We start from the raw sequence: 12,917 nt of genomic DNA, 5'->3' as shown, positions 1-12,917 counted from the left end.
GGTACTCTTGACCCTCCACACTCTCCCCATCACCACCCTGGACCTCTCCAGCCCAACTGCTCACATGCCCCCCATATACATCTGGTTCCCACACGGACCACAGTCCATACCTGGCTTGTCCACAAACACTGCACTTCTCAGATATTTTGCCTCTGCCTGGAATGCCCTTTTTTCATCCCCCATGTGTGATAGTCAAAGCATCCTCAATAGGCCCACTGGCTGGGGATTAGAGGGTTTGTTGTGAGTGCAGCCTGCTTTCTCTTCATACAGGGGCCCCCGGACAGGGACACTGTACTCTCAACCTCAGGGTCGAGCATGTCCTTGGGGGACGACGGGGTGTGATGGCAACCTTCTGTTCCCCATTCAACCTTCGCCTTGCATCTTCCTAAACAGACTCCTCACTTTGTCAATACTGCTTCTAAACAGAAAGCCCCCTCCCCCCAATCAATCTATACTTGTTAAAGACCTCCATTCTCAGGGCCACGTTGGGCACTATGGTCCCTCATCTCTAACAACCAAGATCTTCAGTCATATATTTGCACACAAGTATCAGGGTATGCCCTGGGCAGAGCCAGGCCTGACATCTTCCCACACCCCATGACTGCTCCACAGGGCCACAGGCTGCAGCCTTAAGTTGGGGCAACAGCACAGCAGGCCCTACACTTCTGGCCCATCTTCACCACTGTAAGGTGACCCACAGAGAAGTGAGTGGCTGCGGTCATAGACTGACCTGGGGATAGCAGGCTATATGGTAGCAATGCAAGATGTGGTTACACATGGGGGTATGGGCAGCTCCAGGGTTGTAGTATGTCTGTGTATCTGCTCCTGAATAGAAAACTCTTAGACAATTGATATCATCTTATCTCCTCTCACAGATGTGAAATGGACATCACCACAGTGGGTGGCTTGGGAAGGGTAGAAGGTCAGGGTCAGGCCAGAACAGTCTGGATTTCTTCCAGTCTTGGGAAGCCCAGCCAGGCACAGGATTCAGGGCCCTGAGCCTGAGTCATAATCTGAGGGGTTCCTCCCATCTTCCCTGCATCTCCTTGTCACTTTCTCCCCAGCCCCTAAGACTCAGCATCAGTCACATCTCCTCCAGGAAACTCTTTAGGATTGGTCCATCCCCCCATCCCACCTCACAGCTTGGAGCAGAACTGTCACAGCTTCATTTCTCCCACTCAAGACTAAGACTGGGGCTGCTGGGGCCCTGCTCTCACACCCTTTCCCTAGCTTAGCTAAGCTATAGGCTAAGTGATTTTATTGCAAGCCTGCTCCTTGCTCTCTGCTGTCCATCAATTTTGGGACTGTTTGATAAATGTCACCTGGACTGACATTGCTAAAAAAGGCACTGGGGCAACGGGTGGTCATGCCAGAGGCTACAGGAAATTGGCTAGCAGGAGCCCAGAATGATGCCAGAATTAGCACCCCAGGCTATGGGATATTCTAGAGCTGGGAGGCAGGGCAGAGGCCAGAGCCCCATTTCTACACATACTTGCTTATAACTTTGGACAGTCACTGGGCTCCCTTTTCTCCAGTCATCTCCTCCTTTCTGGGAGGATGAGGGCCAGAGTCTAGTCTAAGTATCTTTTTCGGACATACTTGGTGATGGGGGAATCAAAGTCATAAGCCATAAAAAGTGTGAGACCCTCTCTACACTGGTGCCTGTGACTGAAAATAAAAGAAGGCAAAACTGTAAGATAAGGAAAAGGAAGTTTGACAAAGCTTTGACCTTTTCATAAAACCTATTGTGAATATCAAATTAAAATGTGTCCAAAAAAAAAAAAATGTGTCCAAAAATGTATGCTTTGCTTGTGCCCTATACGTTTGGTCTGCCTCCTGGTGACCTAGCCCCAGGGTGGATGCTAATTCTGAGTTCCCTCCAACAATGGATTCGGCTTTCTCAGGTACTGTCTGGTGCTTACTTGCTGGCTCCTGACCATCCTTCAGGGAGAACTCCATTTCCAAGCCTTGAAACATCTGCCTGATTTCCATCTCGTTCTTCTATCAAGCTTCTGACCAATGCAGGAGACCCCCAGGGAAGCCTGTCCAGATCACCAGGCTGGACCACCCTAGTTCCGGCTTGACCTGAGCAACCTCCAGCGGCTTGCTGACCATGACCATGCTCAATCTTGTCCCTGAAGCCTTGTGAGCAGGGGCAGGCTCATGGCTTGGCTTGCCCCAAGTGGTTTCCATGGTAGGTTTAAAGGCCAGAATGGGACCCCCAGGCTGGAAGAGGAAGTGCCCCCCGTCACCCACACGCAGGTTCTCATACTGCCCTAATGTTAGAAACAGGAAGCAGACTCCCCCAGTGCATTCACTTTCTACCACACAGACATATACCCACCCCAGTCTCTCCTCAATGTTCATGTGCTCAGAGTCCCCACCCTCATCAGCTGAAGCCCAGTCTGTGATGGAAGGGTGCTCTGTTGGGCAGGGTGAGCATCATCAGTGTCCATACTCTGAGATCAAACTTGCACAGACCCAGGGTGGGGAGGGGAGGCTGGCTGGAGGAGGAACAGGGTGGCAGAGCTCTGGAGTCTGAAGCCACAGGCTGTCAGCACTGTTAATAGCCTCAGAAGCGCCTCTGAGCAAGGCTGGGGATCTAACTCTGCAAGCAAGAGCCCCTCCCTGAGGGATTCCCTACTATCTCTGACCTCCCGCTCAGAGAGAGCCCCATTTAGACAGACAGAGGCACAGCAACCCCTTAGGGCAGCAGGTGAGGCTGACTTACTGGTCATGTAGAGCAGAGTGTGGAAGAGCCACATCCTAGCTGGAGCAGAGGCAGCGCGTGGACCTCGGCCTCTTCAGCTTCCCCTTCTCAGCTTGGGTGGCTAGGAGGCGGAGACAGAGACACAGAAGCAGGGACCCACAGGCCAACAGGCACTTTCAAGCAGACACAGATGTTCCCACTGGTACATAACTGTGCGGCTTCCTCAGCAGTTGTGGGCTGGGTCTTGGAAGCCCTTCTCCATCACCCACACTTCTTGGAACAGTGAGCTGAGGTTTGGCCTGGAAACACAGCTCTGGATGTCCTCATCAGATGTGTGAGTGCAGTGGTATTAATCCAGTCATTGTTCATCATTCACGTGAGTGAGTCCCCATCACCAGATGCCTCAGCCCAGCACCCAGCCCAGGGTTCTTAGCGGTGGTTGCCTCAGCCATGAGCATGAAGTCCCCTTCCCACTAGAAGTACCCCCACCGCTACAAATGGGGCTCCTGCACCTGGCCCCTGCACTCAAAGCCCTGAGGCTATGGTGGGCCTGATAAATGTTAAGACTCCATGCACTGACTGAAATCACCGCTTCAGTGATTCAGCTTGGCTGTGTTCTCTTTAAAACCTGGCTACAACACCATGTGGGAACTAACTTAACAGAGCTCTGGGCTACCAGGCAGAAGACATAAAATTCCGTAAATCTTTCTAGCATATCTCTCATCTAATCTAACACCCCAAAAGAAATACTGCCAACAGTCTGCAGTCATATTTAAAAGCTAATTTCACAATTTGTCAAATCTTCCTTTTGTGATCAAGACTGTTTACTGTCACAGAAGCAAGTGTTCCTGCTTCCCAGATTGCTGGAAAAGCACAGCAGTGCTGTCCAACAGAACTATGTGATGTTCTAGATCTGCCTTGTCCAACACAGACTACTGTGGCTACTAGGTCCTTGAAATGTTATCAGTGTAACTCAGGAACTGAATTTTAAATTTTATTTAATTTTAATTAATTTACATTAAAAAAGGCAGGAGATTCTATTTCTCTCACATGAATGTCTGCATCCCTAGGGAGAGCACACTGAAAATGTTAACACAAGTGTTAAAGCAGACAAGGGTTGACTTAATGACAAGATGAAAATTAATTTTATTTTGTTTCTCACATTGAAAGTTAGCTTGGCCAAAGTCTTGTGGAGCTTGGTGACATTTTTTCATTGTCTGCTTTGGTCTGACAAAATATCTACAACTAATGTGACAGTTCCTGATGCTATATAGTTGCTTGAATAGAGATTACAATTCACCATTTTTGACACTGTCCAACACCTAAAAAAACTGAAGTTCCAGGTCTGCATCTGCCTGTCAGATCACAATGAAGACCATCTAAATTGACTTAACCCTGTCACAGGCCAGAGTCCTGGCCTGTTTTCTACCACTCCGGGGCTCGGTGACTTTCTCCCTACCCCACACTTGTTTTGAGTGCCAGAGACACTTGGCAGAGCCAGAAGAGGCTCCTCTCCCCACCCCAGGCCACAAAGCAGATCAGCAGTAGGGACACACAAGAACCTAGGACTGCAGCTTGCTCAACATTTCTGAGAGCAGGACTTCATGTCTGGAGTATGAACTTCAGGGCACCTCAGGAGGCCAAGCCCAGCTGATGACTGGAGGCTGCACAGAGTGCAGGGCCATTTCTGCATCTTTGGAGACTCCTAAAATGCTGACTCAGACTGCATTCCTCAAAGATGTATTGATCCAAGCTTGCTGGTGTCAGCATGGTAGAACTCTAATCATGAGCACACATAGGCCCTTCGAGCCTACCTGACAGTAACTACGGTCCCCAGAAATCCAAACTTAAGACCCCGTGGACAGGGCCAGACTATGCTCTATAACCCTTCCACTCACAGCCTCATACAGGTTCTAGACAAATGGCAAGGGACCGATCTGAGGGACATTCTACAACATAACTGGAGTGAACTCCAAAAACATCAGTAGCATTAGGCAAGGTTAAAGAATTGTCCCAGGTTAAAGCATACTAAGGAGAGGAAAACAAAATGCAGTGTGATCCTGGGCTGGAAATTAGACCAGAAAAAAAGAAAAAAGAAAAAAAGAAAAAAGAAAAGCTTTAAAAAACTTTATTGGGATAGTTGGCAAAATTGAAACATGTAACTGAAGATTAGATACTACTGTACTGATCAGATAAAATTATACATTTCCTGAATTTGGTAACTACATCATAGTCATGTGAGAGACCGTCCTTACTTCCTAAGACTTTAGGAAATGTATACTGAAATATTTAGGGGTAAAGGGGCAGTTGTACGTACGCCACTCTCAAATAATTCATGCCTTAGAGGTGGGGGTTAGGGGAGTAAAGGGGAGGAAAGAATGAATGATAAAATATGGCAAAATGTTCTTTGTCCTATCCTTGAAACTTTTCTGTAATTTTGAAATTTTTTCAAAATAAAGCCTTAAAAGTTACAGGATAAAGACCTGTTCAGCAAGAAGTAAAAGAAATGCTGTCTTGAGTGTGAGTGGAAAGCTCTGATATCTGCACTCACCGGTGGATGGGGGGCTGTTCCCATAGTCCTGCCTCATCATCTCTAGGCACAGAAGATGTCCTAACTACCCACTGGCCTTCTGAGTCCTGGAAAGCTGGAAAGAGGAATTTGGAAGGAATTACTGAGACAGGACACAGTAGAAGACAGAGCTGGCAAAGAGGAGCTGGAGGAAGTCTGAGGAGCAGCAGGAATCACTACCACTGATTGAGCGCTAAGGGGGTAGTGCCAGACTCAGTGCCAAAGGCCTTTCATGCACAGACCTCATCTGATCCTAAGAGCCACCCTACTTGGTTATCTTGATTTCCCAGATCACTTGTCAAACATCATATGGCTAAAAAAGGGCAGAGCTGGGACTTAAGGCAGGTCTATCTCCTCCAGTACCAGGACTCTGAACTACTACAACCCTACTACTCTCACACCCAATGGGTCTAAATCTCTCCCAGTTGAGCGTTTAAAAAGCAGAGACCTGCTTTCTCATTTCACAAACATATACTGGGATTTTGCATTAGTGGGGATCATGGACTGAACTATGTGTCTCCTGTCAAATTTGTAATGTTGAAGCCATAACCCCTAATGTTGAGTTTACTTGCAGATAGGGTCTAAAGGCCCTAAAGGAGATAATTAAGGTCATAAAGGTAGGGCCCTAATCAACAGGCTTAGTGGTCTTAAAAAAGGAAGAGAGAGCTTTTTCTCCATGTGCGTTTACCAAGGAAAGGCCATGTGAAGGCACTATGAGAAGATGGCTGTCTGAAAGCCAGGAAGAAAGCGCTCATTAGAACCTGCCTATGCTAGCTAGCACCCGGATCTTGGCCTTTCAGTCTCTAGACTGTGAGAAAATAAACTTCTGTTGTTTAAGCCACTCAGTCTAAGGTATTTTGTTACAGCAGCCCAACCTAATACACTGGACTACCTCCTAAAAAAACCTCCCAAATAAAACATTGAACAGTGTGTGCATGTGTGCGTGCATGTGTGTGTGGGATGGTGGGCTTGCTTAGTAGGGAAGAAGCTAGGGAGAGGATCCTCTTGTTCTTCTGTAACTGAGGGGTTGGTTTATGGACCAAGGGTCCAAGGGCTTGGGCCTCTTTCTTGCCCCCACTCCCTTCCTCTTCAACTTAGGCTCCTAAATGTCTTTGGAAAAGCAGAGCAAAGACCCTAGAACTAATATTAGCAATAGAAAGAAACCTGGAGACCATCTCAGTTGAGCCCTTCATCTGACAGAGAGGGCAACTGAGGTCCAGAGAGGTGAAGGGACTTGTTCAGTCTTTTCCAGTTTGTGTGTGAGGAAAAAATGAACCCTCAGGGCTTCAGGCCCAGTCTCTAATACTATCCTATTGGACCCTCCCCCAAAGACACTCTACCTAAGCTAAAAGTGCCACCTCCTGTTCATAAGCCTTTTGAGTAATCCTTGCTAAGGCAAGAGGGGATGCATCACATAATTAGACACACAAAAAGCCAGGAAAGGTCATGGTCATGTCTCCTCTCCTGCCAATGATGGGGGCCTCTTGCCTTCACTAACCTACACCAGTGAGGGGTGAGGGTGATAGGCAATTAAATACAAAGTTTCAACTACTGAAGAATCTGGTCATGCAAACAGGGCCTCTGAGTTGCTCAGGCAAAAACAGGCAAGAACTCTAGGGCAAAGTATTGACTTTGGCAGGTTAATATCACCCATACTCCAGAGTTTTATTTATATAGCACAGGAAAGTCTCACTTCAGTGCCTCACAATCTGAAATAGGCTTTGGAGCCAGCATTTCCCTAACTGCTTCCGGGAACATCAAAGTCCTATTAAATGTTCATAGAATTTCATTTTTAAAAAATGCTACCATATTTTTTTCTTCTCAGATTTATTTTATAAACGTAAGAAAAGTTCTGGATTTTCGTTCGTTAGATTATGCAATAACAATCTGCCTTAAAGCAACTGTGATATTCTCAAAATTATCAAAAACATTCTGTCCTTTTAGTTCTTAGAGGAAAAAAAATGCCTTTTCTCATTTGCTTCGTGTTATATAAAGCTTAAAAGCAAATACTTATACACCAAATTTATTTGTACAGCAATTAATTAATCTGTGACACCATGATTTGTTAATATTAATGCAAACCGCCCATTAGCATTTCAGCATAACTTTAAGAATGCTTCAAATGAGAGGTGGAATACTACTGCAGGCAAAAGAGCTGCTGCCTGAACAAGTTATTTCTCTTCGCCATCTCTAGATTACAACACATTCCTTGTCAATAAGACTCAAAGCTAAAGACTGGCTCAGCAATCCTTCTTGGGGGCCTCTCATCCACCTGCCAGCTTCCTTCCCTGCTCTTCTGGGGCAGACGAATGCTTTCCAAAAAAATATTCTACACGATTCTCTAGCAAATCCTTTATACACCAGGTAAACTTCAGCTTAGATATTGCCAGATCATCAAAATTTGAATTTTATGGACGTCTAATTAATGAGATTTTTTTTCTTATACAAGTACAGTTTATGCACTTCTGAATAATCTTCCTCTTTTTCAATCTGGTAGTGTCAGCTACAATTTGACTACCCTGCAAAGGAGTCAGAGCTGGGTTGTTTACCATAATTCACTCATTTACCAAACACTTTTTAAGCACTACTTACTCTGGACTGGCATGGTGGGAGGATACAGAGATAACAATCATGAAGACACCTGCTCATCAGGAGCTTACAGGCTAACAGAGAAAATAAAATGAACATCAAGTATTGTGTGTACAAGGCAGAAAACAAGGACTAGCCTTTAAAGGGATCCCCAGGAATGAAGCTGTTCCTGCAGCTGGGGGATTTATATGTTTACCACGTTTATAGATAACTTGCCAGGTGCCATGCATGGTTCTAAGCCTGGAGAAACCGCCATGAACAAACCAGACATGGCCCTTGCTCTCATGGAGCTTACAATCTAGCAAAAAAGACAAACTAGGAAGAGGGAATTACAATTCAGTGTATAGGTGTGCTGGCTTTGGGGGACGGGTATAGAAATTCGGCATCATACGCACATTTCACGTAAGTAAACACAATGGTATATTTTTCTGAGAAAGTTTAAAAAAAGACAAGGATAAAGGAAAATAATTTAAGTCACTTGGGCCATTTCACCTGCGCCTCCATTCACATAAGGTAAGCTTGTGCCCTGCTGCTCCTGTGGCTTGTTACAGTTCCCAAGAGCCTCTTCAAAAGTGAGTTGCTTGCCTGAATGAGTTTAATACCTAAAAATAAGTGGTTTTTTTTGCAAAATACGGCCGACAACTTCATCTGGAGCTCAACCAAAGAAAGTATCATCTGTTCCCACACAGGCAGGAACCAACAGCGCTGGATCTCACAATGCTGGTTTCAACATGGCACCTTCCTCAAGGCTTCCAAGAAGAATTTTGATTACACTCTATTTTTATCTTAGGTGCCTGTATAACTCAAACCTGGAATGAGCAGTCTCATTCATGGCAGTACTGTAGGATATATAGCAGGGGCCACCATAACCTGGCTCTGGAAGTTGGAGGCAGCTACCTGGAAGGGTCTCTAAGTCCTGAGGGAAAAGAGATGGCAAGGCTCAGGTGGAAGGAGAAAGGTCCAGGGGAGTGTGTCACTGCTGGAGAAGAAGAGCACTCAGCAGAGTTTGAAAGGCTGGTGTGATCAAGATGATTCCAGGGAACTAGTAGGCACAGGGCAGGGAAAGATGGGGAGGATGGGGAGAACAGGCCAGAGATACCAGAAGCTAGATTTTGTTATGCCTTGTGAGCTATCATTGGAGTTTGGAATTTATTCCAAGGGCAATAGTGAAGTTTTGGAAAGTTTTAAAGCAGAAGAATAATGGATTAATAACTTTCTTAAGAAAGTTCATTCTGAAGCACATGAAAAGATGTCCAACATCATTAGATATCAGGGATATGCAAATCAAAATCACAATGAAATACTAATTCATGCCGCGAAATAACAGGTATTGACGAGGATTGCGGAAAAACTGGAGCCCTCATACACTAATAAAGAAAATGGAAAATGATGTAGCCATTGGGATAATAGTCTGGCAGTTCTTTATTTTTTTTATTATTATTTTAAAATATTTTATTTATTTATTCATGAGAGACACAGGGAGAGAGAAAGTTAGAGACACAGGCAGAGGGAGAAGCAGGCTCCATGCAGGAAGCCCAACGTGGGACTCGATCCTGGGTCTCCAGGATCACGCCCTGGGCCGAAGGCGGCGCTAAACCGCTGAGCCACCTGGGTCTGGCAGTTCTTTAAAAGGTTAAGACAGAATTACTATGCGACCCAACAATTCCACCCTTAGATATATAACCCAAGAATAATGAAAACATGACCACCCCAATGCCTGTACATAAACGTTCCATAGCAGCATTATTTGTATCAGCCAAAAGTGGAAACAACCCAAACGTCTGTCAACTGATGAATAAATAAAATGTATTGTATTCATACAATGGAATATTATTAATAAAAAGAGTACTAATATAGGCTACAACACAGATGATCCTCAAAAATATATTTAGTGAAAGAAGCCAATTACAAATTGCCACAAAGTGTATGATTCCATTTACATGAGTGTTCAGGGGGACATCCATAGAAACCAAAGGTAGTGGTTACCAGGAAGGAAGAGGGACTAGAGAATGACTGCTAATGAATATAGCATCTATTTTTGGTGATGAAAATGTCTAAAATTGACTGTGGTGAGGGCTACACAACCCTGTGAATACACTAAAAGCCACTGAGGTGTATACTTTTTTTCCTAAAATCTTGTATTTTTAAGTAATCGCTACATCCAACGTGGGGCTTTAACTCACAACCTCAAGTTCAAGAGTTGCATGCTCCTCCAACTAAGCTGGCCAGGTGCCCCTGAAGTGTATACTTTAAAGGAGTAAACTGTATGCTATGTAAATAATAGCTGAGTAAAGCTGCAAACAACAAAAATTCATCCCAGCTGCAATGCACAGGGGTATGAGGCAAAGATCAGGGAAGAGACTGTCACAGGGATGGAGTGGGAGAAGACAGGGATTAAACTAAGGGTAGGGGTTCACAAGACCAGACTAAGGGGCCAGAGTTTGGAAGGCTGGAGGGCTTGTCACAGGTTCTACAAGTTCTCCTGGGCAGTTAGTGTCTCTCCCAACGGGGAGAGTGGGAAACAGAAATGAGGTATCTGCAATTACTATCAAGCAGCAAAAATGTATTTGAAAACTCCTATGTGTAAAAACTAAGAAGAATATAGGAAAGTGTATAGCCTTGCTGCCCAGATGCATAACGAGCACCCTGGCACACTGAGCTGCCACTAGGGGAACTGTCCACCCTCACTCCCAAACTCTAAAGAAAGGGCCTGGGCATTCAAAGCCCTTACATCAACATGTAAGATATTGCAAGATCTGAGTGCCTGAGTGTGGACCAAGAGCAAGAGAAGAAGCAGGCAATGACAACTGGGGGAAATAAAATCTTTAAAGATACTTTTCTGGGTTCTGTGTATTTGTAAGAATTGCAGGGCTGCTGACGTGGGCATTTTTCCTGATTAGATCAAAAGCCCAGTTTTATCGTTCCAATTTTAGTATATGTGCTGCCGAAGCAAGAACAAAGGCCCAGTTTTGATTACATACCACCACCGTTCCAGAAAGCTTTCCCTGGTCTCCAGCAGGAGACTGGGAAGGGCTATTAAGGCCATGGGACAGATGGGCCCAAACTACTGGTGGAAAAGGTCTTAACTGGGAAACAAAGAAGAAGGGTTTATGAACATTGCTGAGACTATACCACAAGGACATCTCTGTCCCACTAGAAGACCCAGAGACTAACAAAAATGGGATGAGGGTGAATCTCTGTCTAAAACCTTATGTGTGCCCTCAGCTGTCTTCTTGACCCTCCCTACACCTGCAACGGAAACCAGTGCTGGCCAGCCCACCACAACCATTGCTTTGGGAAGAGTAAAACACCACTGAGATGCACCAACAAAGTCAGAAGCTCTGGTACCACCAGCCTATTCATTTGACAGATGGGAAAACTGGAGGCCCAGGCTCATGGAACAGAAACCAGACGTTGCCATCCAGGTCTCTGACTCTTAGGTCCTTGTCCATCTCATTTTACCAACTCCTGAAACCTAGCCCCTTCTCAAGGACCTGGCTCTCAGCTGCATGCTCCACAGGACAAAAGAAGTGAGAAACCTCAGAAACATTAGGACTCAATTGTCAGAGAACCATCTCTTTTTTAGAATCCTATCAGGAAGCAGAAACATACTGTAGTTATAGTCTCTAATCTTTCTAAAGGGAGTGAAAAGTAGGTTAACCAACCAAACATGGTACAGTTGTTGTAGTTCTCAAGTCCCATGGCCCTTTACTTCCTTTTTTAGCAGTTTTCTGGATTCAATCACACCACACTGTAATCAACTATCAATGAGGCGATTAGCTCACTCAAAAGTAAAGATCGTTAGAATCCAGGGCTGCACCATGTACCGAAACACTCCAGACAGGTGAGGAGTTGTGACATCACAAAGGGACAAAGGCTTACTATCGCTAACTCTTAAGTTCTAGTGAATTGAAGTGAAACACTATTTTTATGCCTGCAGAGGAATACAAACATTAAATACTTCAAAATAAAGATCAAATAGGAAGACAAAATAATCTACTGCCTTTAAAATAATCTGAAAGGAGTTTAGAAGTAAATGTGAAATAAACTGAAATTTCTCTAACTATTATCTTACTTGCCAGTTTTAAAGGTATCTTCAGGTGCCAGAACTTGGAAATAGAATAAATACTAACATATCACTTCTGAAGTGATAATAAACAACAGGACCCCATCTCAGATGGATGGGTTTTTTTCCTACAGTGGCCAAAAAGCAAGCTGAACATTATATACAACAGGCAGACTATACAATTAGGATCATTTAAAAATAATGAGACTCCTCTCTTTGCCTTCTTCCAAAGTATATAATATATATTTAACAGCACACATAAGACACCACTTGAGCTTCCCTTGTAGCCAACAGGAAGTATTTTCACATATAAAAATTAAAAATTTAAACTTTTAAATCATTTATATTTTTGAACATAATACAGACTTAAAAATTGTTCAACATTAACTCATGACCCCACCCCAGCACAAAAATCCACCCGAAATCCAGAAGTCACAGTTTTTTGTTCCTAAAAATCCCACAGCACTGAATTTGATCTTCACTTCAAGCTGATTGCTAAGAAGAGGCCCCTAACAGAAATCCCCAGGGAGAAACGGAAGCACGATCGATGCTGCATCTCTTATCTACCTGGGCGGCACCGGTGCACCTCTGAGGTCAGGTCCATGAGATTCGGCCCCCACACTAGGGTCCTGGAAGGGTGAGCTGGCAGCTTCCCTCATCTTCCCCCTCGAAGGCTGTCCAATAAGCACCTGGGAATTGACTTTTCTTGGGAAAAGGGTGCTGGTAACAGCTGTCAGGGCCAAGGCAATAGTGAGAAGTTCAGTTCTCTGCTCTTTGGATGAACTGTGTAAAACATTTCTTTAAAAGACATAATGTTAAAAATATTAAGAAAAACGTCTACAAAATCTGGAGGGCTGCCTTTTCCTCAAAGGGTAAAGCTTGTGGGATAGTGGGGAAAGAATTGAGGGCCCAGAACTCAAACTCTGCAGCAAAAGATAGATAGATGCCCTTCAAAGCATGTCACGTTCTTAACATGTCTTGCT

General features: G+C 44.6%; 2 protein-coding genes across 6 annotated transcripts in view; both read right to left on the bottom strand.

The window, feature by feature from the left end:
- ITGAE (integrin subunit alpha E) overlaps positions 1–3,366 on the bottom strand; it is a 66,761-nt gene extending 63,395 nt beyond the window's left edge. The window contains exon 1 of one of the 3 annotated variants that reach the window (XM_077851644.1): positions 2,732–3,366. In XM_077851644.1, the coding sequence (XP_077707770.1) occupies positions 2,732–2,765 (34 nt within the window). In that variant the 5' untranslated portion in view covers positions 2,766–3,366. The remainder of the gene's footprint in view (positions 1–2,731) is intronic. The other 2 variants (XM_077851643.1, XM_077851642.1) reach the window with 2 other exon arrangements.
- A 470-nt stretch (positions 3,367–3,836) lies between these two features.
- NCBP3 (nuclear cap binding subunit 3) overlaps positions 3,837–12,917 on the bottom strand; it is a 38,396-nt gene continuing 29,315 nt past the window's right edge. For all 3 annotated transcript variants that reach the window (XM_077851647.1, XM_077851648.1, XM_077851651.1), the window contains one exon: positions 3,837–12,664. In XM_077851647.1, the coding sequence (XP_077707773.1) occupies positions 12,556–12,664 (109 nt within the window). In that variant the 3' untranslated portion in view covers positions 3,837–12,555. The remainder of the gene's footprint in view (positions 12,665–12,917) is intronic.

This window comes from Canis aureus, chromosome 16, assembly GCF_053574225.1.
Source record: "Canis aureus isolate CA01 chromosome 16, VMU_Caureus_v.1.0, whole genome shotgun sequence".
Lineage (NCBI taxonomy): Eukaryota > Metazoa > Chordata > Mammalia > Carnivora > Canidae > Canis > Canis aureus.
This window is presented reverse-complemented; position numbering and strand designations above follow the sequence as displayed.